The sequence below is a fragment of the Arvicola amphibius genome, chromosome 10 (assembly GCF_903992535.2).
Source record: "Arvicola amphibius chromosome 10, mArvAmp1.2, whole genome shotgun sequence".
NCBI lineage: Eukaryota > Metazoa > Chordata > Mammalia > Rodentia > Cricetidae > Arvicola > Arvicola amphibius.
The window spans coordinates 2,389,580-2,417,108 of record NC_052056.1 but is presented as its reverse complement, the minus strand read 5'-3'; the positions used below and the strand labels follow the sequence as shown (position 1 = coordinate 2,417,108).

At 41.1% G+C, this 27,529-nt stretch overlaps 1 protein-coding gene across 1 annotated transcript in view; it reads right to left on the bottom strand.

The window, feature by feature from the left end:
* Brwd1 (bromodomain and WD repeat domain containing 1) overlaps nt 1-27,529 on the bottom strand; it is an 83,889-nt gene that overhangs the window by 38,719 nt on the left and 17,641 nt on the right. The window contains exons 7-19 of the mRNA XM_038344584.2: nt 27,136-27,296; nt 25,864-26,085; nt 16,320-16,420; nt 14,397-14,467; nt 13,502-13,602; nt 11,451-11,491; nt 9,888-9,986; nt 6,865-7,015; nt 6,096-6,230; nt 4,290-4,418; nt 3,910-4,135; nt 3,188-3,376; nt 21-204 (exon numbers count right to left, since the gene is read on the bottom strand). Coding sequence (XP_038200512.1) covers nt 21-204; nt 3,188-3,376; nt 3,910-4,135; nt 4,290-4,418; nt 6,096-6,230; nt 6,865-7,015; nt 9,888-9,986; nt 11,451-11,491; nt 13,502-13,602; nt 14,397-14,467; nt 16,320-16,420; nt 25,864-26,085; nt 27,136-27,296 — 1,810 coding nt within the window. The remainder of the gene's footprint in view (nt 1-20; nt 205-3,187; nt 3,377-3,909; nt 4,136-4,289; nt 4,419-6,095; nt 6,231-6,864; nt 7,016-9,887; nt 9,987-11,450; nt 11,492-13,501; nt 13,603-14,396; nt 14,468-16,319; nt 16,421-25,863; nt 26,086-27,135; nt 27,297-27,529) is intronic.

Here is a 27,529-nt window from a genome sequence, read left to right as displayed (position 1 = left end):
CTAAGAGATATCCTTCAGACCTGAACAGGCCTGGTGGTGCCTCTGGAACAACCACTCTCCGCTTCCAAGCCTGCAGGTCACGCTCTGTGGCAATCTGACTCCGGGGAGCATTCTGATGCATCTGACGAACACCTTCAACCTGTCCACTCCGGCGGAGACCGATGTTTGGAGGAGACTGAATGTCTAAACTCGGTCTTCTAAAACCTAGAAAAAATTATCAGGAAATTAGTTTGAAAATATTTCAAAATTATTATTCACTTAACATGTGGTGATCTGAAAGAAAATGGCCCCACAAGAGAGTGGCACTTTTAGGAGGTCTGACTTTGCTGGAGGAAGTGTGTCACTGCCGGGTGGGCGCTGAGGTCTCCTTTACTCAAGCTATGTGCTGCATGGTACACAGTTCACTTGTGTTGCTTGCAGGTCAAAACATAGGACTCCTCTCCTTCTCTAGCACCATTTTTGCCTTCACACTACCATGTCCAACATGATAATGGACTAAACCTCTGACAATGTAGGCCACTCAATCAAATGCTTTCCTATAAAAGCTGTCATGGTTTTGGCGTCTCTTCACATCAATAGAAACCTTAAGACAATACAACAAAAATGCATTCTTCCACCAGGTGGCAGTGTGATGTGGGAGAGTCTTCTGTTTGTGTTAATTTCATTGGTTAATTAATAAAGAAAACTGCTTGGCCTGATAGGTCAGAACATAGGTGGGTGGAGTAGACAGAACAGGATGCTGGGAAGAAGGGAAGTGAGTCAGATGCAATGAAGCTCCGACCCAAAATGGACATAGGCTAGAATCTTCCCGGTAAGCCACCCCTCGTGGTGCTATACACATTACTAAATATAGGTTAATAAAAATGTGAGAGTTAGCCAGTAAGAGGCTGAAGCTAATGGGCCAAGCAGTGTTTAAGTGAATACAGTCTGTGTGTTGTTATTTCGGGTGTAAAGCTAGCCGTGCGGGAGCCGGGCAGGACGAAAAGCAGGCCTGCCCACAGCTCCTCACTACAGAGGTGGCGGTGCAACACCTGTAATCCCAGCACTCAAAGGTAGAGGCTGTGAGTTCAAGGTCAGCCTGGTCTACAGAGCAAGAGTGAAACCCTGTCTCAAAACAGACAGAGAGAGACAGGAAGGAAGGGAGAGAGGGAGAAAGGGAGGGTGGGAGGGAGAGGAAATTCTTCTTAGGAAATTCTTAGGACACATACTCCAAATCAGGGAAAGTAAACATACTAAAAGTAACTTGCAAGAAGAAAAATTTTAACACACTAAAGAATACTTAACATTAATTGATAAACTTCAGTTTGAACTTTAGGAAAAGCCTTTGTAAGGATGTACGCCGCCCCCTAAGTTGGCATGACTACACAAAACAATGCTATGACCTGGGCAGTCAGGCAGGCAGGCAGGCAGATGTCAACAACCTCAACTCCACCTTCCTGGGGTCTCGGCCTCCATGAGACACATACACACACACACCACAGCACAAACACATTCTCACACAGACATACATACATACAAGTTAGTATAATTTCAACAATATTTTTTATTTAATTCCCACAAAGGGCTAAAGACGGCCCAGCAGTTAAGAGCATTTAGTGCTCGTTGAGAGGCCCTGAGTTTAATTCCTAGCACCCATGTCAAGTGGCTCGAACTGCCTTGAATTCTAGCTCTTGGTAAATAACCCTCTTCTGGTTCCCACAAGCACTTAAACACAAAAGGCCAACACTCAAACAGGCCAACACACACACACACACACGAGAGAGAGAGAGAGAGATGTGCTCCGAGAGAACCTAAAATTCAGATCCCAGCACCTGGATCAGCAGCTCACAACTAACTCTAACTCCGACCCTCTTGTGGCCTCCATGGGTACTCACACACATGCATAAACATACATGCACAAGAGCGTGGCATGGCATGCATTCAACACAGACATGTCTGTAATAAATAGGGATAAACTTTACACATATGAAATTCTATGGCAATGCCTGGACACTGGGAGTGGAACGAGACAGGTGATGGCACCGATTGCAGTGAAACGTTCAGCTAGAGGCCAAAGACAGGGCAGCCCACTGTGAGCTAAAAGCACTTTGTTGCCTTAAGTAGCCTAAACTGCCCCAAAGAACACACCTTACATATTAATAGCTATATTAAATATTAAAGATGTAACACACATCTTTAATCCCAGTACTGGAAGGAAGAGACAGGTGGATCTCTGAGTTCGAAGCCAATGTGGTCTACAGAGTGAGTTTTAGAACAGCCAAGACTACATAGAGAAACCCTGTCTTGGAAAAGAAAAAAACAAAAGCAAAAAACCAAAACCAACTCATTGGTATGCAGTGATTCCTAGATTAGGACAGAAGGCAAGGTGCAAAAAAATGTGGACTTGCAACTATGATTGTTAAGACAGCGTCCTAATGGACATATCAACACTGGAATGGAGACTCACTTCCAGCTCATCCTAATGGACACATCAACACTGGAGTGGAGGCTCACTTCCAGGACACATCAACACCAGAGTGGAGACTCACTTCCAGCTCGTCCTAATGGACACATCAACACTGGAGTGGAGGCTCACTTCCAGGACACATCAACACCAGAGTGGAGACTCACTTCCAGCTCGTCCTAATGGACACATCAACACTGGAGTGGAGGCTCACTTCCAGGACACATCAACACCAGAGTGGAGACTCACTTCCAGCTCGTCCTAATGGACACATCAACACTGGAGTGGAGGCTCACTTCCAGGACACATCAACACCAGGGTGGAGACTCACTTCCAGCTCAACCTAATGGACACATCAACACCAGAGTGGAGACTTACTTCCAGCTCGTCCTTAAACACAGATTTAGAAGAAAGTAAGTCTCCACTCTGGTAAGTTTCCGGAAAGACGAGAATGTCAAAACAAGGAAAGACTGAACATACTTTTCCCTTAAAAATACGGTTTGCTCTCATGTCATACATTTTTTAAAAAACTCCACCTTAGAGCTGAGAAGGCTGAAAGCCTTTCAGAGTTTGAAAAATCTCAAATCCACTATCATTCCATTTTTTGAGTTAACAATTTTTCAGAACACCAGATGCAAAAATACACTGCTCATTGGTTTCTGCAATGCATGTACCTAGCAAAGACGTCACCTCTCTTTGCTGCAGTACTACCATGTTCAAGTGGAATATCTCACTGGCACTCACCCCCTCTTCGGGGAGTCTCCTCCCCATGTGAAACTCCGTTTGCAGTCGCATCCTGATCCAGTCCCAGTCTCTGGTCCTGCTGCTGCTGCAACTGCCGGATCATCCCATCAAGAATGCTGGATTCGGGGCTGGCTTCAGCAACGTCATTGGTCTGTAGGCTTATGATCTGTTCAATCACCTCTCCATCACCTACAAAGTCATCCACCACTCTGTAATCGTGATATGTGGGAGCAGAGAAACTAAAATCTTCACTAAAACACATCAACAGAGCTGGGCATGAAGCTCAGTGGTGGAGCACCTGCCCAGCATGAACAAGACCCTGTATTCCAGGTACCCTGAACTAAGGAAAACAAAAACACAGTACTACAATGAATTTCTTTTCAAAAAATAACCTAGTAGGAAAATACCCTACATACAACATATTAACAAAAGGATTAAAAGCAAAAAGACTGGAATACTAAGTCCAGAAAGCAAGCTGCCTGTGGAGTTCCTCTAACTCGGCAGCACACACTGTGCTGCACAGAAACTGCTGTTCAGACTTGAGGTCTGGGACAACCCACGGCCGGCCTGGGTGGTGGCCCAGAGACCAGGTATAGACGTACTGCCTACTGAAGCAGGACAGCCTACTCTACATAGAAAATTACAGACAAGCCAGAGATAAATAGAGAAACCAGAGAGACAGACAAGACAGACACAAAGACAAAGATGGAATTTGCACTTACTTGTGGCCACATAGCCTAGCTGTGGAACCAAGTGCTCGTCTGCTGAGTTTTCTCGACCTGGCACTAATCTCTGGTACTTGGTTGGATGAGGGTTTCCATCTACATCTACCAAGAATGGTGGGGGCATAAGATGAGGTGCCTGTTGTGTCTGCTCATCTAAGACATAGTTATTGGAATCTCGTATCAGTGGTCGGTAGTCAGTATGGAAAAACATCTGATCAGGAATCTAGCAAAGTAAAGATCATGAATAACATTTTTTTAGATATTTGTTACAAAAAATATTAAATAAAGGTATGTAAAATTAAAAACAGGAAATTAAATAACTATTTCCAAACTACCTCTCCCAACTATTCATACGCTATAAGAAACATAAGAATGACCTTTTCATATGGTTTGCTGCATCCAAAACCAAATATCAGAAGATGCCCATGAGAGTCTGTACAGGCAAAATGCTGTCCGTCCTGCGAGAACTTACAGTCAAACACGGCTCCATGCCCTTGTCCTTCGATCTAGGAAAGCCCAGAAGAAAGAACATTAGGCACATTAACAAGTTCTATGACTGTCTGCTTAAATTTATGCCACATGCTCATGGGGGCCTACACAGGCCAGAGGGGCCTAGGACCATCTACAACAGGGTGGGACAATTGTCTGTATTCTGTCAAATAGTTTCAAATAGACGCTGATTGGTCAGTAGCTAGGTAGGAAGTATAAGCAGGACAACCAGACAGGAAGTAGAGGCGGGTCAATGAGAACAGGAGAATTATGGGAAGAAGGAAGTCCTAGTCTGCAGTCCTGTCCCAGCCACAGGGGAAGCAAGATGTGACTGCTCTTCCAAATAAGGTACCAAGCCACATGGCTAACACAGATAAGAATAATCGGTTAATATAAGTTATAAGAGTTATATAAGCCTGAGCTAATGGGCCAATCAGTTTATAACTAATGTAGACCTCTGTGTGATTTCTTTGCGGGAACCTCGGTCAACAGAACAGGAGGAACAGCTCGGTCAACAGAACAGGAGGAACAGGCAGGTGTCAGCACAGGTCGAGTACTAAAAAAACACCAAACTCAGTTCTTGTGCAACAGCATTGGGTGAGCTGTCTCTCCAGCTACTATGCAAGCACTATGAAAAGTTTTAGATTTACTTTATTTTGGATGTGTGGGTGGTTTACCTACATGTGTGTATGTGCTCCAAGTTCATGCCTAATGTGTCAGGTCAGAAGACACCAAATCCATGAAGCTCAAGTTAACTGATTCCTCTGGTGAACCGACAAAGCTCTCGATAGCTGAGCCATCTATCCAGCCCTGAGTAAACAACTTTGCTATGGAAAGTTCTTGAACATGGATAACAATCTCCAATATATTCAATTAATATCTTGAAAAAAACAAAAACCCTAGGCCTCTCAAATGGGCAGTGAGGTAAGGAGGCCTTATCATACAAGGTCAATTATTCTTTGTTTAGAGATTAAATATATTCCACTTAGTTTGAATTAACATAGTTTGTTTAAATTCAAACTACAACATCCTGGAGCCAACCACAGCAGCACACACCTTTAACTGTAACACGTAAGATGCAGTCAGGAGCGCAGAGAGTACTAGACAGCTCAGCCATTTAATACAGGAAAGGCACTGGGGCAGCCAATCTAGACCCAGATCAAACACTGCCTTTTTCTCATGTTATGAGCATGTCAGTGAGTTCTTCAATAGAATCCTCATTTGGTTCTAGAGTCTTAACTACTGACTTAGTTTTATACTGAGATATATACTGACTGACAGGGCTGGAGAAGGGGCTCAGCAGTTAAGAGCACAGGCACCTCTTCTAGGGGATCTGGGGCTCAATTTTCAGCAGCACCCACAATGTGGCTCAGAACGATCTTTATCTCTAGTTTCAGACAATCTGCAGCTGTCTTCTGGCCAACTGGGCATTGCACACACATTATACACATGCCAAACACCCGCACACATAAAATAAATACACTGACAGGCATACACATAGAAATAAAAAGCTATCTAAGTAAAACTTACGAATATCTGTAAGTTTACAGAATGCCATGAACATATGTGTATGAAGCTATCAGACTAAGCTTCTACTACTTTGATTTGTATAAAAGTTGCCACTGCCTGTCAATCAACTTCTAACTAACTCTCATAACCCATAAAAGCACAAATAAAAAACTCGCTTCACTTACCATATTAAAATAATGTTTCATCTTGGTGCCTTTTGTAATATCCCATATAAATATGCTGCCATCGTGTCCTGCAGATAACATAATTCTGCAATCAAAGGGATGTGTCTCCAAAACAAACACTTCATCAGCATGTCCCTTTATTCAACAAAGTCATAATATTAAGGATAGTTTGCAACTTACATGTTGAAATTAATAAAGTCATATATAAGGGCTTTAAAATATACTATCAACAATTATACATGCATATAAATATTCCTAGTCATTTGAATCATTTAAATAAAAATGACTTATTCAGTATATTCATAACATCAATGTTATGGTTAAAAAAGGGGGGCTTTAAAAAAGGGGGGGTTCAGGGTCACTGACCCTGTGAGTTTGAGGCCAGGCTGTTTTATATAGGGAGTTCCAAGACAATCAGGGCTACAAAGAGATCCCCTACCTCAAAACACAAAACCACAGGTTCAAGGTCTTTCTGACATATATACCAAGTTGAAAGTTAACCCAGACTTCTCTCAAAGACTAAAAAAAAAAAATCTGAGTTTGGCATGGTGGCAAACACCTTTGATCCAGCACAAGGGAGGCAAAGACAGGCAGGTCTGAGTTCAAGGTCAGCCTGGTCTACATAGGGAGTTCCAGGACAGTCAGGGCTACACAGAGAAACTCTGTCTCCAATCAATCAACCGATCAATCAGTAAACTTAAAAAGTAAATAAAAATTATTAAAGTAAATTAAAAATTCTGAATTATCATACCCTATTGGAACTACCTACCAGTAAGTTATGAAGCAGCTGTCCAGTGTAGGAATTCCACACTTTGAGGACATGGTCATTCACAGCTGTGACTACAATGCTGTCATCCTGATTCCAAGCTATCATTGTAACTTTGGGTTTCATAAACCTCTCCTCTTCAGAAGACGTGTCTCTAACAAAGCAAAGACACTGTGTAAACTCACTTGGAAAGCACACCACACAAGGTACAGTCCCTCATTAATACAAATGTTAATAAAGAAATCTAAGATGAAGCTCAGTTGGTGAACTGCTTGATCCCCAGTACAAAGGTATAACACCAAGTAAGGCAGTAAAAGCCTGTCATTCCAGTAGGTGGGAAGTGGAAAAAGGAGAATCATAAAATCAAGGTCATCCTCAACTATTTGAGTTCAAGGCCAGTCCACGTTACACGAGAGAAGAAAAAGGAAAGATGGCTGGGAGGAATCTAATTCATGTGTCTATTAACAAATAATTATCTTTAAGAAGGTCAGAGAAAAGCCAGAGGAGCAGAGGATAACTAACAAATAATGCAGTCAGGGCGGGCTTTAGGACACCAGGATACTTACAACAACTATCCTGCTCACGTTTTTGTTTTGGAGACAAGGTTTTTCTGTGGCTTTGGAGTCTGTCCTGGAACTAGCTCTGTAAACCAGGCTCTAGCCTTGAACTCAGAGATCCACCTGTCTCTGACTCCTGAATGCTCCTAAATGCTGGGATTAAAGGCGTGTGCCACTAACTAACACCCAGCCTTTCTGGGTTGATTTTGTTTTTAGAGTAGCCCTGACTGTCCTAGAACTCATTCTGTAGGCCAGGCTGGCCTCAAATTCAAGAGATGCTCCTGCCTCTGCCTGGATTAAAGGCGTGCGCCAGCACTGCCTTTCTACCCAGAGGATCTTAGACTGGAAGAGTGTGTGTAGACAGCGAGGTGAGTCCTAGTATGCATACATTGAAGCACTCTTCTCTGCTCCACTATGAAGGTAGGTCATGCCTACCTGTTTCACGCCTCTGCATCGTAGACTACAACCTGGACTTGTGTAGCAGATAAACCTGTCTCACTGGTGGTTGTGGTCAGGGTGTGTGTGTCAGTGACACAAAGGAAACTAAGACATGGTGCGTGTTTTACAACACACTGAGAACAAAGCACAAAACTAACCAGACAAAGAATAGCATATGCCTTTCAAAAGACACCGTGCTTGTTTTTGTTTTGTTTGAAGTGGAAAGTAAGACAGGGTCTTCTCTCTATGCAACCATAAGCTGCCCTGGAACTTGGCTACATAGACCAGGTTGACCTCAAACTCACAAAGATTTGCCTGCCTCCTCAAGTGCAAGGCCTTACGCGCTCACCCCCATTAGATGACCCCACACTCAGCAGCAAAGCACTTTATAATCAACAATTTTAGCATGCAAAACTTTCCAGGTTATCCAGTTTTAGTTCGAAGAAAGCATATATATATATGCTTTATACACACACACACAGCAGCAGCAGCAGCAAGGACCACCTCGTGTACTATGTGGATTAGATTGTCTGCCTGGCAATCTGGAAGCACCTGTGAAGAGTCTCAGTGAGGGCCTACCTAGATCAGGTGGGCATGAAAGCATGAGGGAGAGGAATTATCTCTGTTATCTTAATTGAGTGAACATCTGCCCAATGTGGGCAGCACCATTCCTTAGGCAGGGGACCCTGAGCTCTGTAAGCTGATAGAGGATTCTGAGTTTGAGATTCATGCCTGCATGCATTCATTCATTCTCCCTTGCTCTTGATAGTGGATGTGAATACCTGGTTAGAGTTCCTGCCATCACTTTCCTGCAATGGACCATAAATTATAAGCCAAATAGATCCTTTATCTTCTAAGCTGCTTTGTGTCAGGGTATTTTATCCAGCAAAACAAAGGAAGACAGGACAGAAATATAGAATACAGAAATAGAATTCTCGCCAGGCAGCAGAGGTAGTCCTATAAACCCAGCATCAGGGAGTTGGCAATAAGAAGATGAGGAATTCAAGGCCAGCCTTGGCTACTAGACATGCCGCCTCAAAAAAAGGGGGGGGGGGGTGACGAGATGGCTCAACAGTTAAGAATTCTTGCTTCTCTTATAGAGGGGATCATCTCAAGTCTGTTCCAAGCACTCATAACAAGCAGTTCACAACTTCTAACTCCAACTCCAGATCTCTGGCCTCCACAGGCATGCACAAAGACATTCTCCCCCCACCTATGCCAACTCCACCTACAAACAAGTTTCTTTTAAAATTCTTTTATTTTGCTTGTTTTTGGAGACAGGGTTTCTCTGTGTAGCTCTGACTGTCCTGGGACTCACTCTTTAGATCAGGTTGACCCTGAACTCACCGAGATCTGCCAACAGCAAGCACCACCAATGCTGGCCCTTAAAATCCTATCTTTAAAATGCAAATTTGCAACACTGAAAATACTTAATTTGGTTGGGGGTTTTTTCCCTCTAAACTGTAGGTTTTAAATGTAAATGTAAAAAACAATGTAACAATAAAAGTACAAAGTAAAGAAGAATTCTGCTGACTGGAGTGAAGGACATTTCTATGTGTCATATTTTAAAAGGCAAGAAGGAGGACACCAGAAGGACTCTAGCCTACCCACGATGGTTAACCACAGGATGGATTCATATGATGAAACTGGAGGTGGGGACGGGTGGCAGGTGGGCCTAATGGGAGGCAGTAGGTCACTGGGTGCATGACATAGGGCCTGTATCGTCCTAGCCTGTTCCCTTGTCCCTCTGTTCTCGGCTTCCTGACCCAACACAGCACATATTGTTCTGCTGTCACATCCTTGTTCCATGACAGACCCAAGCCCCTCAAAATATGAACCATAATAAATCCTTTCTCCTTTATTTTCCGGAAATATACATGTGCACTTTCTTGCATTAATTTGGTTACAAGGTTGAAGAGTTTTATTCATACTACGTATGAGGGAGTTAAAATTCTCCCAACAAAACTAACCACATGCAGAAGAAACACATCACCAGTTCACCTATGGTAATAAACAATCCCAAAGACTTACCCTGAGATTCTGGTAGCCATATCCAGCAGGATGCTTCTCCATTCCAACTGTTCAAACCTCCAAATGCGTGCTGTTCCATCTCTGCTACCACTTAAGAACCTTGAAACATTCAGAAAACTCATCTACTCAACGGCTATCACAACAGTTACAATTAACATTGGTAAGTGATCTCAAGTGTTAGTCAAGGTCAGATCACTCAAGGCAAAGCTCCATAGGGAAAACCCTGGTTCACTATTGGTTTCCTTGCCCTACAAAGCATAACACATTATAAACTCAGTTGTACCACAAATACACTGAGTTTCAGGGAGACAATAAAATACAAGAGGGGGAAAATGTACCAAGAAAGAGTTAAAAAAAAAAAAGATGTAGGAAGATAAACAGCACCAGAAACTCCATCTTAAGCATGTCAGTTTTAAATTCTAACTCATAGCAAACTCTGAAATATAAACTTAAAATTTTAAGTACACTTTGGGGCTGGGCATGGTAGCGCATGTTAGTCCCAGCACTAGGGGGGCAAAGACAGTCGGATCTCTTGAGTTCCAGGACAGGCAGGGGCTGTTACAGAGAAATCCTGTCTTGAAAAACCAAAAATCAAACAAGTAAAAAAATAAAAAGGGGGTGGGGGGTCAGAGAAATGGCTCAGAGGCTAAGAGCATTGGCTGCTCTTCCATAGGTCCAGAGGTCAATTCCCAGCAACCGTATGGTAACTCACAACCATCTATAATGGGATCTGATACATTCTTCTGGTGTGCAGGCAAACATGGAAGTAAAACACTGTATACTACACATAATAAATCTTTAAAAAAACAAAAAGAAAGGAAAAAAAGCTGGCGATGGTGGTGCACACCTTTAATCCCAGAACTCGGGAGGAAGAGGCAGGCAGATCCTTGTGAGTTCGTGGCCAGCCTGTCTACAGAGCTAGGTCCAGAACAGCTAGCGTTTTACACAGAAAAACCCTGTCTCAAAAAAAAAAAAAAAAAAAAAATCAAACACAAAACTGCACTTTGGGAAAGGAACCAGCCATATCTTATAGGACAGAAGGCAGCTGTAATATGGGTAATCAAATGCTTTTTCATGAGGGCTTTAAGATTTTTCTTAACCTACTCAGAAAAAAAAGTCATTCTTGGACTTAATTTTTTCAGGAATCAACCTTTGGCCAAAGCAGCAGCAAGGAACACACCATGCTCTCTCTATTCAATCACTCTGTCTACTGAAAGCACCCGCAATGCACAGACAGCAGGAGGGTGTGATGTTTTCAAAATCGAGTAATTTCAAAGTCAGAGAAAGTACAGGATAACATTAGGGCTCAATGGAAGATACTCATTCGTCTACCATGCACAGGGTCAAGCTCAATTCCCAGAACTGATCACCATCAACCAGCTCATAGGCGGGACGTCCATTAGATTGAGTCTATCATTCCAAGTGTCAAGCTGTGTCACTAGACTCACAAACAAAAATGAAATTGTACATAACAATATGAAGTAGAAATTATTTAGCAGCTAGAGCAATAAGGAGTGTATTTTCTTTGCCTGAAGACATACAAAAATGCAAGCACACACTTACCGGTCACCATTGTTACAAAACTGGATACTATCAACCTTGTCCTAAAGAGGAAAAAGCAAATATGAAAACTATTATCATCCACATTACTCAACGAACAAATTTATATGCTAAAAATACACTGGGGGCCAGGTGTCAGCACATGCCTTTAATCTCAGCAGCCAGGAGACAGAGGCATGTGGATTTCTGTGAGCTCAGGGCTACACAGAGTCCCTTTCTCAAAAGAGAGAGAGGAAGAAAAAAGAAAGAAACTCAATGGTTTAATAGCAAGAAACGGACATGGCCAGTCACTATACATGTGTCACACCTATGGAAAGGCTTTAGGGGTTCACCAAGACTACTGAAACCTTTCCACGAGAAACAAGACGGGCATACAAACTACAACTGTGCTGACTCTTGACTACAGTGAGAGATCCAAATAGACTCCAGCGAAGCCAAAGGGTGCAGCACTTTCTTATTTATTACAAAACATGTTCTCTCTTAGCACAACCTAAATCCATTCATTAAATAAGCTCTGAATATGGACTGCTTTCCATAAGACTGCACAGTATGGGGGACTAGAGACGGCTCAATGGGCAAGAGCAGAAGCTCACTTCTCTTGGGTGCACAGTGTCTCACAACCATGTGACAAGATCACTCCAGGAAACCTGACGCCCTCCTTTGTCTCAGAGAACACTAGGTAACAAGTGATTCATAACACACACTTAAACTGGGTGGTGGTGGCACACTCCATTAATCCCAGCATTCCAGAGGCAGAGACTGGTAGATCTCTGAGTTCAAGGCCATCCTGGTCTACAAGAAGCTAGTTCAGGACCAAAGGCACCAAAGCTACACGGAGAAACACTATCTCTAAAAGAAAAAAACAAAAACCAATAACCAAAATGAAGAACAACAACAACAACAAAAACACTTGAATTTATAAAATTAATTTTTCTTTTTCTTTTTTTTTTTGAGACAGGGTTTCTCTGTAGAGTCCTAGCTGTCCTAGAACTAGCTCTGTAGACCAGGCTGGCCTTGAACTCCAATATCCACCAACCTCTGACTCCAAGTGCTGAGATTAACGGTGTATGCCACCACTGCCCAGCATAAAAATTCATTTTTAAGTTAAAAAGTGGTTTTTTTTAATTGTGTGTGTGGCTTGTGTAAATGTGTGTCCATATTTGTCCTTATGCACATGTATGTGAAGGTCAGGGTCTTTCATGAACCTGAGGCTCACCAACTGGTTAGCCTACTGTCCTCCAGGTTCCAAGCTCAGCGCGCCACGCTCACACAACAGCACTTTACCCGGTGAGCTCCCCACAGTCTCACCCTAGCAGAGGAGCTGTGCACAACAACTGACTAAAGGATAAAAGGTCAGTTTTCTCTATGAGAGTAAAGCTGACCATGCACCAGCCTAAGGTCATACATCCAAGAATACTTGAGCAGACAAACTGGCTGTGTGGATACGCAGAGTTGGAGGGGGGTGTGGTAGGGTGAATATCATCAAAATATATACAAATTCTCATAGAAGACAGACAGACAGAACTAATCAAATTATCGACATCATGTCTCTACAAATAAGCAGGGCAGGTCTGGAAGGACAGCTTATCAGTTAAGAGCACGTACTGTTCTTTGAGAAGACCTGAGAACAGTTCCCAGCACCCACCCAATGTGGAGTGGGCTCACAATTGCAACTCCAGCTCCAGGGGACCTAATGCCCTTCCTTCTGGCCTCCTCTGGCTTGCCCTCAAGGGGATATACCAACCCATCCTAACAGATCCACATGTATATACACAATACTTTTAAAAATAAAGAAAAGTAAGTGAGCAAAATGGCATACACCTATAAACCTTGCACTAAATAGGCTTTGGCAAGAAACTGGAGAGTTTGGCACAACAAAGGAAGACCAGATCCTGTCTCAAAAGGCCTAATGGGTAAAAAACAGTTTTTAAAATAAAAGTTATGTGTTAAACAGGAGGAAAAAAACAAAAACCCTCAGATAAATTAGTAAAACTGGCCTCTGCAGTGAAAGAATGATTAACACATTTACAGAATTTTAAAAAATGAATGCTTACAGTATGGCTTTCAAGTTCAGCAATTTTTTCAGGTGCTTCAAACCCCAAAAAGTACATTCTAATCACATGATCAGTACTTCCCGTGGCTAAAAACATACCACCTGGAATAAAAAATGTTAAGAGTTTAAATGTGTAGCTTCTAACAAACACACCAACAAAACACACTTCTCCTCCACATCAGGACCATAGCTACAAGCCCGTCCTCCGGCTCTTTAAACACGCCTACAAAGCTCGACTCTCAGCTTTGGTGGAAAACCTAATCCAACTGGGAACGTTCCCTTATCTCACTCAGCTTTAATTCCAACCAGGTAAACCACCCCGAGCATCAGTCCCCAACAGGCTCTGTCTCCTGATCAAATAGACACTTCCACAACCAGAGTTCATTAGGACAGTGTCCTATCTTAAGGGAAATGGAGTGGGCCTAGTCTACACAATTTGTCATAAGTCTGCTGTATAAGGAAAGAATGAGGGGAATAATATCTCCAAGATTCTGTCACATTTAAACAAAAATACATATCTAAGCAGGTTATCAGAGAATAATATCCTACACATGGCCACATGACCTCAGAACAACTTAACTTACATGATACCATGAGCTTCCCTGCTGAGAGTTCTCTTACATATTAGTGACTGAACAGTGTTAGTCAACAAAGAGCAAAAAGAGGTAGTGGGCTGAACCTTGCTGACATCTCTCTCCTTTGACAAGCCCACACCCATGTTCTCAGGTTTGTCTTTGTTCCACTGAACCCAGTACTTAAAAATCACGTAGTGAACTCTAGAAATTATCAATGCAAATTTAGCTAATATAGAGAGAATAGAATTCATGGGATACTTTTCTGACTGACGTGATGAACTCTGCTTTAAACTGAGAGAAAAGCATCAAGTGTTATCTTACCAACACTAAATGAGGAGCACAGCATCTGAACACCAGGTCTCGGCTTTTCTGTGAACTTCAGGGGGCGTGGACTTTAAAAGAGATGATATGCTTTTAGAATACATGCTAACATATTTAATCATAGCACTGGGGAGTTTTATCTATTACTACTAAGTATGCATGATGTGTGTACATTGAGTGCACACATGCCATGGCGCACTACCAGAGGCAAAAGGACAGTTGTCAGTAGTAAACACCATGGGCTCTGGGAATGTAACTCAAGTCATCAGATTTCCACAACAAGAGCTACTACCCCACGAGCCATCTCAGTGGCCCTAAAATACTGCCTTAAACATAGCCTAATTAACATTACTATTATCTCCTTGTGCTGGGGATACAGCTCAACTAGTAGACTACCTACCTGTTTGCCTAAACAAGTTTGGATTTGGTCAACATAAAAATGGGACAAACCCAAGTGTACCATATCAACATATTCCTATGTTGATATAACTTCAATGAAAGGCTTTTAGAGTCTTTAGTTCTTGTACAACAAAATATATCTCAATATCAATCTTTAATTTTTATCAAAAAAATACTTAAGTTGGGGCTGGGGTATATTATAAATTCAGATATACCAACATAGAAACTGTTGTGGGATAATGCCCTTGTACACTGTAAAAAAAAAAATTGTCACTCATATTGGTTTAATAAATGTTGACTGGCCAGTAGCCAGGCAGGAAGTATAGGCAGGGCAACCATACTAAGAATTCTGGGAAGAGGAACAGCAGAGAGCCAGTCAAAGCCAGATGCAGAGGAGGCAAGATGAGAATGCCTTACTGAGAAAAAGTACCAAGTCACGTGGCTAAACAAAGACAAAAATTATGGGTTAATTTAAGCTGTAAGAGCTAGTTGATAATAAGCCTGAGCTAACAGGCCAAACAGTTTTTAACTAATATACACCTCTATGTGTTTCTTTGGGATTGAACGGCTACAGGACCAGGCTGGACAGAAACTTTTGTCTACAAGCAACAATAACAATAACAAAATGTGTGTACGTAGGTATAAAATATCTCAGACTAGAGAGATGGTTCAGTGGTTAAGAGCACTAGCTACTCTTTCAGAGGTCCTGTGTTCAAATTCCCAGCACCCCCGTCATGGCTCACAGCCATCTTTAATGGGGGTTTGACCCCCTCTTCTGGCCCAAAGATGTACATGCAGATAGAACACATATATAAAACAAATAAATCTTATAAACAAATTAACATATAAAGGGCTGGAGAGATGGCTCAGAGGTTAAGAGCGCTGACTGCTCTTCCAGAGGTCCTGAGTTCAATTCCCAGCAACCACATGGTGGTTCACAACCATCTGTAATGAGATTTGGTGTCCTCTTCTGACCTGCAGGCATACATGACATGCCAGAACACTGTATATATAATAAATAAATCTTAAAAAAAAAAAAAGTTTTGCTTCTTTTTCCTTTTCTCAAGACAGAGTTTCTCTGTGTAGCCCTAGCTGTCCTGGATGGAACTCAACTCTGTAGACCAGGATGGTCTTGAACTCAAAGAGACTCACCTATACAGATCCACCTGTTTTTGCCTGCTGGGATTAGAGGCATTCATACAATTTAAATGAGTTTCAGTTCTTCAAGTGCATTAGAAACACTGAATACTCAGTGGTCACAGGTGGCTTTGTAGCCACTGCTCTCTAACAGCAAAGTCCCTGAGCCCAGTGCTCCTGTCAACGCTTCTGATTACACACCTAACTCTCCATGTCTGTCTCTTCTAAATATCTGTTGTTTGATTTTGCTTACGAACATGAGCAATGAAAAAGTTCTTTTAAGCTTTCCTGTTCCAGTGAAGCTGATGTAGTGACAAACTGAGCTCAGGAGAATATTTTCCTTTTATACTGTCCCCATCACATTAAAACATCATGTAAGTCACTCACCTGAATTTCAAGGACTCCAAATCCCACTGCCAAAAGCAAACAGTGCCGTCAGCACCAGTGGAGACCATGTATCTCTGAGGTCCTTTGGCCATTGGGCTAAACTGAAAGTCAACGACACACATGAGTCTCTGTCTAGTCTCTCCTCAGTTACAGTTTAGCAGTTCCCAAGTTCACGTCAGCTGACACGCTGGCGAGGTGACGTCAGCACAGTGAGAGCTCTAAGACTGCACACTAACTCACACATGACTCTGATCAATTCTCACAACAGCAAACAAGAGCAAGAGTAAAACTCTGACAAGGTCAAGATCTAGTTTTCAGACACTAAAGCACGCCAAACCTGAGCCTCAGTAACTAGCACTATTCAGTGTAACAAGGACAAGGGTAGAATTACAAATGGAAAAACCAAAATTAGACTAAAGTGCAAGGCGTATTTTTTTTGGAGGGGGGAATCTATCCTGAAATTCACTCTGTAGCCCAGGCTGGCCTGAAACTCAGAGATTTGCCTGCCTCTGCCTCCCAAGTGTTGGGATTCAAGTCATCACTGCCAGACTAGTACAAGACATCTTCCATGTGGGAAACTATGGATGGTACAGGAGATGGGGTCATGTTTGAGAATACAGTAATACATTTCAAACTCAGTGACGTACACATCTTACAAAATAAAACTAAAGAAAACAAAGTGCTACTGTAGCATCTGAATAAGAAAGACATTTGTGGGCCGGCAGCTAAGGAAAGCAGAGGCAGGCAGATCTCTTGTGAGTTCAAGGCCAGTGAGAGCAAGTTCCAGGACAGCCAGAGCTGTTATATATAGATATCATCTCTCAAAAACAAATTTTTTGACTCAAGTCATATATATGTGTTCTGCAGAAAACCTCCAAACACACATGTGTCTGCTGCTCCATTTGACTCCACTCTAGCTTCCAATTCCTGCCTGGACTAATACACTGATTCCTAACACTTCTATGGCAGTACTGCTGCCACAGGGTCTCGACTTAACTCTTACGTCACTGTTTCTGATTTACAGTAATCCTCTGTCTCAGCCACTTGTATACTGGTATTGGCAAGCCCACCGCACCACCCAATCTGTACTTTCTAATATTTAATCTGTGTATGTGCATAATCCACACATTTAATACTTTATGTGTATAATCCACACATTTTAATATTTACTGTGTATGTGCATAATCCACACACTTTTTAAAATGTGTTTTTTGCTTCATTCTGTGCTTCCCCTGGAGGAATAGAGTACCTAACAGTCAGCCTACCTCTTATGCTATCTTTTTTCTCTTCTGACCTTTAACTCACTAATTCTTTCTCCAATTTATTGTTGTGTCCATATTCTGTTAAATTTATCCACTGCAGTCCTTTTGAGAGTTGGAGTTCTGATTTTTTAAGAAACAGTTCCTGCTATACAGCCCAGGCTTGTTTTGAACCCATGACTCTCCCGCTGGAGATTAAAGGCCTGAGTCACTACACTGAGCTTCAGCCACTAGGTTCTTAAAAGTCAGTTATAGATTTTAATTGTAGAGTTTGCTTTTGTGCTTCTGGCTCACTGGTGGATTGATTCTACTTATTCATATGGCTAACTGTATTCAGGCACAAGCAGTCCCAACTCAGACCTGTAGATCTCCATTCTATCTTATTATTTACCACTGCAATTCTCCTGTCCAGTAAAGCTCGGCTCTTATTACTTATTTGCATTTTTCTTTAATATTCCTTTTTTTATGCCTTATGTTTGCTTGTCTCTATATGAAGCAACTTATGCTTTTAGCCTGCACCATATTGGTGGTTTCTGGGCAGGTACATTTAGTTCTAGATCATCTTTATTTCTAGGATGAAACTCTTCTGGTTACAACAGGGCCATTCTTATTTTAAAAACCCTCTACAACAGACCCTAGTTTTTATTCACTTCCTCCCTTAACCCATGATTCCTGTCATATGTTCTGCTAAACATCCCAGGTAAGCCCCTTTAAAGTACCAAACACCTCTTAATATAAGTTCTCTTCTCTGGGCTTTCCTTATTTGTCACATAGTGACAACTTGATTTCCCACTACAAAGCCTCACCTGTCTCATCTGTGTGGTGCTTCTACAAGTCTTAAAGTAAGTCCAGTCTTGGGGGCTGGAGGAGCAGCTCAGCAGTTAAGAGCACTAATTGCTTTCTCAGATTCTGGGTTCACTTTCCAGTACCCATAGACACCTCACAACTGTCTAGAACTGCAGTACCATGGGAACTGATGCCCTCTACTGGTGTGCAGAAATACATGCAGGCAAAACACCCACACTCATAAAATTAAAAAAAAAATCTTTAAAATAAAAAGAAGTCCAGGAAACTTTGAACATTCCATTCCTAGAGAATACTCTGCCTCTGGTGGTAACTACACCTTAATACTTATATTTTTCAGAATGTAAATTATATTAAATGAAAATAGACTATGGAGTTCTTTAAAAGGCAAATACTAAACCTGTCATTAGTCTTAGCTAAAACAGGCTTGTCATCCTTTGTGTTCTGATCCCTCTACCTAACCTTCCTATAGGCAATACCATAAACAACGCCTTTAATCTCAAACAGACAGGCAGGACTCAGTAAGTCACATGCCAGCCAGGGCTATACAAAGTGCCTAAATACTGGTCACAATCTCAACAAACTGAATGATGCTGTCACTGAATTTTAAGGATCCTCTTAAAGGACCAATAACAGGAAGCACAGAACTCAAGGAAATCACGAGCCCAACCCCCCAGTGCTCTGGTAGGAGGTATAGTCAGTCCTGAGGCCTGCCCAGCAGACTGCAAGCACGTGTGGCCAGCCCCACGTAACTAACAGAATGGCTCCAGGCAAAGCTAGTACTACTCCGTGTTCCAGCACTGCTCAAATGTGTTTTATCAAAGAGCACAAGGCTCCTCCATAGCTGCTCTACTTCCTGGAGGTCCATCAGAACATAATAACGACAAAACATGCTAGTTTTGATTAATTTTAAAGCGGAAAAGACTTCTCAGGGTGAAGAATGTATTTCAGGAGTACTTGCCACATGTACCTGAAGTCTGTGCTTCTAGCGCTAGTAATTCAATAGGTATAGCAATACACACCTGTAATTCCAGTTCTGGAACCCCAGAAGTAGAGGCTGGGGATGATAAAGTCAGGGCCACCCTGGGCAACAAACCAGGTTGAAGATCAACCAAAGCTACAGGAGACTGTCTCAAAACTTAAAAAAAAAAAAAAAAAAAAAAGCTTTTCCAAAAAATAATCTATTGCCTAGAAATAATGGGCACCTAAAAACCTTTATGAATTTCAAGCTGAAACATTATCTTCACATGAGAATGAATAGCTTTATTGTACATCATGGCACACGGGTAGAGACCAGAAGTCAATTTGTAAGACTCAGTTCTTTCCTTCCAGGGCTCAAACTCAGGTTATCAGACGTGGCAGAAATTGCCTTTACGCAGTGAGCCATCTCTCCAGGCCAAGAATAACATTTTAAGCATTGTGTTTGTGAAAACACTCAGCAGAAGCATCAAGTCACTCTGATCACAGAACTCTACACCAAAGCTGCCTAAGAAAATGGAACCCTCTCTGCACATGTTAACGGCAACAACATGTAGTTAAAAGCCTCATAAATCTAACAGTTTAACTCAGTCTAAGAGATGTGCGTGAAAGAGGAATAATAACAATCAAAGGTCGGGTGCAGTGCACACCCTTGCTCTCAGCACTCAACAGGCAAAGGCAAGTGGCTCTCTGAGTTCCAAGACAGCCAGGGCTACACACAGAAACCACCTCAAAAACAAAAGCAGCTACATTTCCAGTTCCCGCTGAGCCGGTGGTCCTAAGGCAGCAGTCAATAGGTTCTAACAGAGGACAGCGGCAGCTCCAACAGGAGAGCTCATGTTTCCAGGCAACAGCACTGTGAGAAATTTTCTTCTAACCAAGAATTCTCAAGCACTGCCACAAGCATATTAAAGCATAATCCTCACACATGGTGTTTAGCAAGATAAGCCAGGCCTGCAGGTCGATTCATGAACACCAAAGAGTACCACTGCTCTGAGACAGCCAACCAGGTTGTAGGCAGGAACCAGAGACCTCTGCAGGTCCGGGTGAGAGCAGCGAGTAGACCTGAGCCAGGACCACTATAGGATTCATCACCAGAGTCACAGACAGCCCCAGCAACACAAACTAGAGGAAAAGATGTGTAGACAAGTTAAGAACACTTGCAACACCACAAAGAGCAACATGACACCAGTAAAATCTAGTGACTCTCTAATAGCAAGACTTGAACAACCAAATACAGATGAAGCAGAAGAAAATGACCTAAAAAATAGCTTTAGGAGAATGTCTGAAACAAAGAGAAAATGAGAAATCCCTCCCCCCACCCAAAAAAAAATGGAGGAAAAGACAAACAAAAAATTGGAAGACATCAACAAATCCCTTAGGAAAAAAAAAATCAAGAAAAAGCAATCAAACATATAAAAGAAACTATTCAAGACTTGAAAACTGAAATAGAGACAATAAAAACACAAGCCGAGGGAATTCTAGAAACAGAAATCACGAGAAAATGATCAAGAACTACAAATGCAAGCATAAACAGCAGAATACAAGAGATGGAAGACAGAATCTCAAGCACTGAAGATACAATAGAGGAAATGGACTCATCAGTCAAAGAAAAATTTAAATCCAACAAAATCTTAAAACAAAATATCCAGGAAATCTGGAACACCATGAAAAGACCAAACCTAAGAATAATAGGAATAAGAAGAAGGTCAACTCAAAAGCACAGAACATATATTTAACAAAATCACAGAAGAAAACTTTCCCAACCTAAAGACAAACATGCCTATGAAGATACAAAAAGCGTACAGAACGCCAAAATAGACTGGATAAAAAATTTAAAAAGTCCCCTCACCACATAATAATCAAAACACTAAACATACAGAATAAAGAAAGAATATTAAGAGCTGAAAAGGAAAAAGGCCAAGAAACATATAAAGGCAGACCTATCAGAATTACACCTGACTTCTCATTAGAAACTACGAAAGCCAGAAAGTCGTGGTCAAGCCTTATGCAGACATTAAGAGATCACGGATGCCAGACCAGACTACTATATCCAGCAAAACTTTCAATCACCACAAAAGGACAAAACAAGATATTCCCACACACTAATAGTGGGAGACTTCAACACTCCCCTCTCACCACTGGACAGGTCTGCCTGACAAAAATGAACAGAGAAATGAGAGAACAGAAGTTATGACTCAAATGGACTTAACAGACAGCTATAGAATATTCCATCCAAACATAAAAGAATATACCTTCTTCTCAGCACCTCATGGAACCTTCTCAAAAACTGACCACATGCTCAGTAACAAAACAAACCTCAACAGATAGAAAAAAATAGAATAACCCCATGTATCTTATCAGATCACCATGGCTTAAAACTAGAATACAACAGCAACACTAATTTCAGAAAGCCCACAAACACATGAAAATTAAACAATGCTCACTTGAATCATCAATGGGTCAAGGAAGAAATAAAGGGAGAAATTAAAGACTTCCTAAAAGTCAATGAAAATGACCTCACAACATACCCAAATTTATGGGACACAATGAGAGCAGTGTTAAGAGGAACGCTCATAACACTAAATGCCTACATAAAGAAGCTGGTAAATTCCCACACTAGTGAATTAACAGAACATTTGAAAACTTTAGAACAGAAAGGAAAAAACTCACCCAAGAGAACTAGACAGCAGGAAAATAATCAAATTGAAACTTGAAATCAACAAAATAGAAACAAAGAAAATACAAAGAATCAATGAGACAAAGAGTTCATTCTTTGAGAAAAATCAGCAAAATAGACAAACCTTTATCCAAACTAACCAAAAGGCAGAGAAAAAACATCCAAATTAACAAAATCAGAAATGAAAAGGGGGACATAACAGACACTGAGGAAATACAGAGAATCATCAGGTCATATTTTGAAAACCTGTACTCCACAAAATTGGGAAACTTAAAGAAAATGGATAACTTTCTGGATAAATATCACTTACCAAAATTAAATCATGATCAGATGAGCAAATTAAACAGACCTATACCTGCTGAAGAAACAGAAATAGTCATCAAAAGTCTCCCAACCAAAAAAAGCAAAGGACCAAATGGTTTCAGCTCAGAATTCTACAAGATTTTCAAAGAACTAATACCAATACTCCTCAAATTGTTTCACACAATAGGAACAGAGGGAACAATGCCAAACACTTTTTATGAGGCTACAATTACCCTGATATCCAAACCACAGAAAGACATTACTAAGAATTGCAGAACAATCTCACTCATAAACATTGATGCAAAAATACAAATAAAATTCTGGCAAATCGTATACAAGAATAATCAGAATCATAATCCATGATCAAGTCGGCTTCATCCCAGAGATTCAGGGATGTTCAACATACAAAAATCTGTCAACATAATCCACCATATAAACAAACTGGAAAAAAAAAAGGCACGATCATCTCATTAGGTGCTGAAAAAGCCTTCAATAAAATACAACAGCTCTTTATGATGAAGGTCTTGGAGAAAGCAGGGATACAAGGAACTTACATAAACATAATTAAGGCAATATACAGCAAGTCAACATCCAACATCAACCTAAATGGAGAGAAACTCACAGCGATCCCACTGAAATCAGGAACAAGACAAGGTTGTCTACTCTCTCCATATCTGTTCAAAATAGTTCTTGAGGTCCTGCTAGAGCAATAAGACACTAAAAGGAGATCAAGGGGATACAAATTGGAAAAGAAGAAGTCAAACTCTCACTATTTGCTGATGATATGATAGTTTACATAAGCAATCCCAAAAAATCTACCAAGGAACTTCTACAACTCAAACACTTTCAGTAATGTAGCAGAATACAAGATTAAATCAAAAAGATCAGTAGCCCTCTTGTACACAGATGATAAATGGGCTGAGAAAGAAATTAGAGAAACATCACCCTTCAAAATAGCCATAAACAACATAAAATATCTCGGAGTAACTCTAACCAAACAAGTGGAAAACTCGTATGACAAGAACTGTAGTAAATCTTTGAAGAAAGAAATTGAAGAAGACACCAGAAAGTGGAAAGATCTCCCATGCTCTTGGGTAGTTAGAATGAACTTAGTGAAAATGGCAATCTTACCAAAAGCAATCTACAGATTTAACACAATGCCCATCAAAATCCCAGCAAAATTCTTCACAGACGTCGAAAGAATGGTACTCAACTTCATATGGAAAAGCAAAAAACACAGGATAGCCAAAACAATCCTGTACTGTTGGGGCAGCTGGCCCAATCCCTGCGTTCAGGGGCGTGGCTGCTCCAGCGGGATAGCCATTCCCCTTAAATAGGATGGGGGAGCCGGAAGGTGCCCGGTTCATTTGCCCCGCGCTCACTCGGCTGGACCCTTGGTTCTGTAAGTTCCCTTATCTCCCTTTGTATTAAAATTGAATAATTATAAAAGGACTATTTTTGGTTATTTCCAATCTTCGCCGCTTCACTGTACAATAAAGAAACTTCTGGAAGCATCACAACCCCTGACTTCAAACTCTACTACAGAGCTACAGTACTGAAAACAGCCTGGTATTGGCATAAAAACAGACAGGAGGACCAAATGGAACCAAATCCAAGACCTGGACATTAATCCACACAACTATGAACACTTGATTTTTGACAAAGAAGCAAAAAATATCAAATGGAAAAAAGAAAGCATATTTAACAAGTGGTGCTGGCATAACTGGATATCAACATGTAGAAGAATGAAAATAGACCCATATCTATCACCATGCACAAAACTCAAATCCAAATGGATCAAAGACCTCAACATAAAGCCAGACACACTGAACCTTATAGAAGAGAAAGTGGGAAGTACACTTAAACGCATTGGCACAGGGAACCACTTCCTAAATACAACCCCAGCAGCATAGACGCTGAGAGAAACAATTATAAATGGACTTCCTGAAACTGAAAAGCTCCTGTAAAGCAAAGGACATGGTCAACAAGACAAAACGACAGCCTCCAAAATGGCAAAAGATCTTCACTAACCCCACATCAGACAGAGGTCTGATTTCCAAAATATACTAAGAACTCAAGAAATTGGATACCAAAAGAACAATCCAATTTAAAAAATGGAGTACTGGCCTAAACAAAGAACTCTCAACAGAGGAATCTAAAATGGCTGAAAGACACTTAAGGAAATGCTCAACATTCACAGTCAGAGAAATGCAAATCAAAACAACTCTGAGATTCCATCTTACACCTGTTAAGAATGGCCAAGATCAAAAACACTGATGACAACTTATGCTGGAGAGGTTGTGGGGTAAAGGGAACATTTCTGCAATGCTGGTGGGAATGCAAGCTGGTACAGCCCCTTTGGATATCAGTGTGGCGATTTCTCAGAAAAATTAGGAAACAACCTTAAGACCCAGCAATATCACTTTTGGGTATACATCGAAGGATGCTCAATCGTGCCACAAGGACACATGCTCAACTCTGTTCATAGCAGCTTTGTTTGTCATACCCAGAACCTGCAAACACCCTCAATGCCCCTTGGCCGAAGAATGGATAAGGAAAATGTGGTACATTTACATTTGCAGTAAGTACTACACAGCAGAAAAAAATTAGAGCATCTTGAAATTTGCAGGAAAATGGATGGAGCTAGAAAACATCATATTGAGTGAGATAACCCAGACCCAGGAAGACAAATATCATATATACTCACTCATAAGTGGTTTTTTAAACATACAGCAAAGAAAACCAGCCTATAAATCACAATCCCAGAGAACCTAGACAACAAAGAGGACCCTAAGAGAGACATACATGGATCTAATCTACATGAGAAGTAGAAAAAGACAAGATCTCCTGAGTAAATTAGGAATATGTTAACCATGGGAGAGGGTTGAAGGGGAAGGGAGAGGCGGGGAGGGGAGCAGAGAAAAACGTAGACCTCAAAATAATCTATTTAAAAAAAAAGTAAATTAAAATAAAAGTTAAGCTGACAGGCCACAGAGACCCACTACATTTTTCTACACTTCATGTATATATTGAAAACGACTTCCCACTTATTGTAGGAAGATTTTATCTAATTTAATCAACTCATCAAAATGCACCAGTTTTAAACAGAAAAATAATCCATTGTAACAGGTTTTCGTGCAATTCAACCATAAGCTTCAAAGCGGTCAGTACGTCACTCTGAAAGCTCTGCATCCTTACACATTATTCTTCCATAATCTGTAGAAAGACATTATCAGCTGAGCTGGAGATATCTCAGCTGTCAAGCACTCTCAAGTGACTCAGCGCTCTTACAGACATGGGTTCAATTCTCAGTACACACATGGCAGCTCACAAGCAACCCCTGATGGCTTCCCAGATTTCTGCACACACATGGTGCAGATGTAGATGCAAGCCAAACACCCATACACAAAATAAAAATCAATTTTAAAAAAGAATCAAGCTTTTAAAACGTCATATAATCACATCACCTTACTATTTCATTCCAAAAGTTGAACTGTGGTGTCAGTGGGCTAGAAGTTACCTGCAAAGATGTAATTGACCCCGTGTGTCCTTGCAGCACAGCAACTGGGGCACAGGTCCTCAAGCACCACACCCTGATGATCTTATCACAGCTTCCTGCTGCAATCAGTGTGTTCTCGTAGTTCACAGCCATGTCTGAAATTTCTGCAGAATGGCCTCTTAACGTAGACAACAAGCGGCCATTATGTGTTGACCAAATCTTTACCAAACAATCATCTGACCCCTAAGAAAAAGCAACACCCCAATACAAATGTTAACACAGCATCCACTAAACTGAAATAGGAATGATACCACCCTTACTATTATTCCTCTCCTTTCCAGCCAAACACTGTAATTACTACTGCTATCACCAGAACACACAGACTTAGCATTTCTCTTCAAAGCAGAAAGCTTACACAAAATCTACGAGTCAGATTCTCCCATATACTACTGTTTTCACCAAGTTCTCTCCCAAGAATGTAGTGGGCCCAACCCTAAGTTCCCACTCCCCAATACCAGTTACAGGAGCAAGTTAGTTCACCAAGCTACAAATCAAAATTGGGACAGGCCTAAATTCCTGGGACCAGACTACACACTGCAGTGGGGAAAGTACCCTCTTTTGAAATAAACAAGTCTCAAATTTACAATCCCAAACCAGATACTGTTTATAAATCAACACAGCTGAGTATGTTTTCAATCCACTTTAAAAATTATTTTAGTCTTAAAAACATTGGAACAGTCATACTCTTAATTTTCAAATAATCCCTTGAATACAGGAATGAATATAATGAATACAGAAATGAATATAATGAATTAGTGACTGATTAATCCATGTAAGTATGAGCCATCACTAATGATCTGGGATTTTTCTGAGTAATAAGGTGAGCTTTTTACTGATAAATGTAGGGTTAATCTCAATGTAACTTAATTCCTTTAGTCTCAAATGTCCTTGAAGTTTTAGTTATGTACTTTCTATTATTTGAAAACGAAGAGTGCATGGCAACAGAGTGAGAGAGAGAGCACCGTTACTCTGAAGCAGCCTCTGCTCATCATCACCTCCAGGAGTTATACAGGACTCCTCAAGGTTTTGGAACCTCCACTCTCAACAGCCCAGACCTGACTGTGTTGCCCAATCACTTGAAGTAATACTTAAGAAACTACAAAATTGAAGACCCTGCACCACATCTCCATGATCAAAATGTCTATGGATGGGAAATAAGAGCCTCTCCATGCTCCTTGTCAAGGATGCTACAGCACTCCAGGCAGTACCAAATTGAGTAAGACGTTCACTCACTGTAAAGATTCTATGTCCTGTCCTATCAAATGCTACACAGTACACAGCAGACAGATGTCCGAGAATCCTCCTGTGCATCTTTATATGCTGGTACATAGTTCCTGGGAACGCTGTGCTAAAAGTGGAACACCCTGTGAGCTGTTTTCCTCGATGTATCTCCACTAGGAAATAAAAACAACGGAAATGGTTAAGGGGGAGCCAGCATGTAAAAATTAAAAAAGATCCCAAAACAATTTCCAGAGTTTGAGAAATCCAAATGACTCATATGTTGTCCTAATTGTACTGTACTGTAACATAAACATTTTTAATGACTTTAAGTCAACAAGAAATTTGAAATTTGGTACTTTTTGCTACTGTGATCACACTATACCGGGACTTCCACTGCATCTATAAA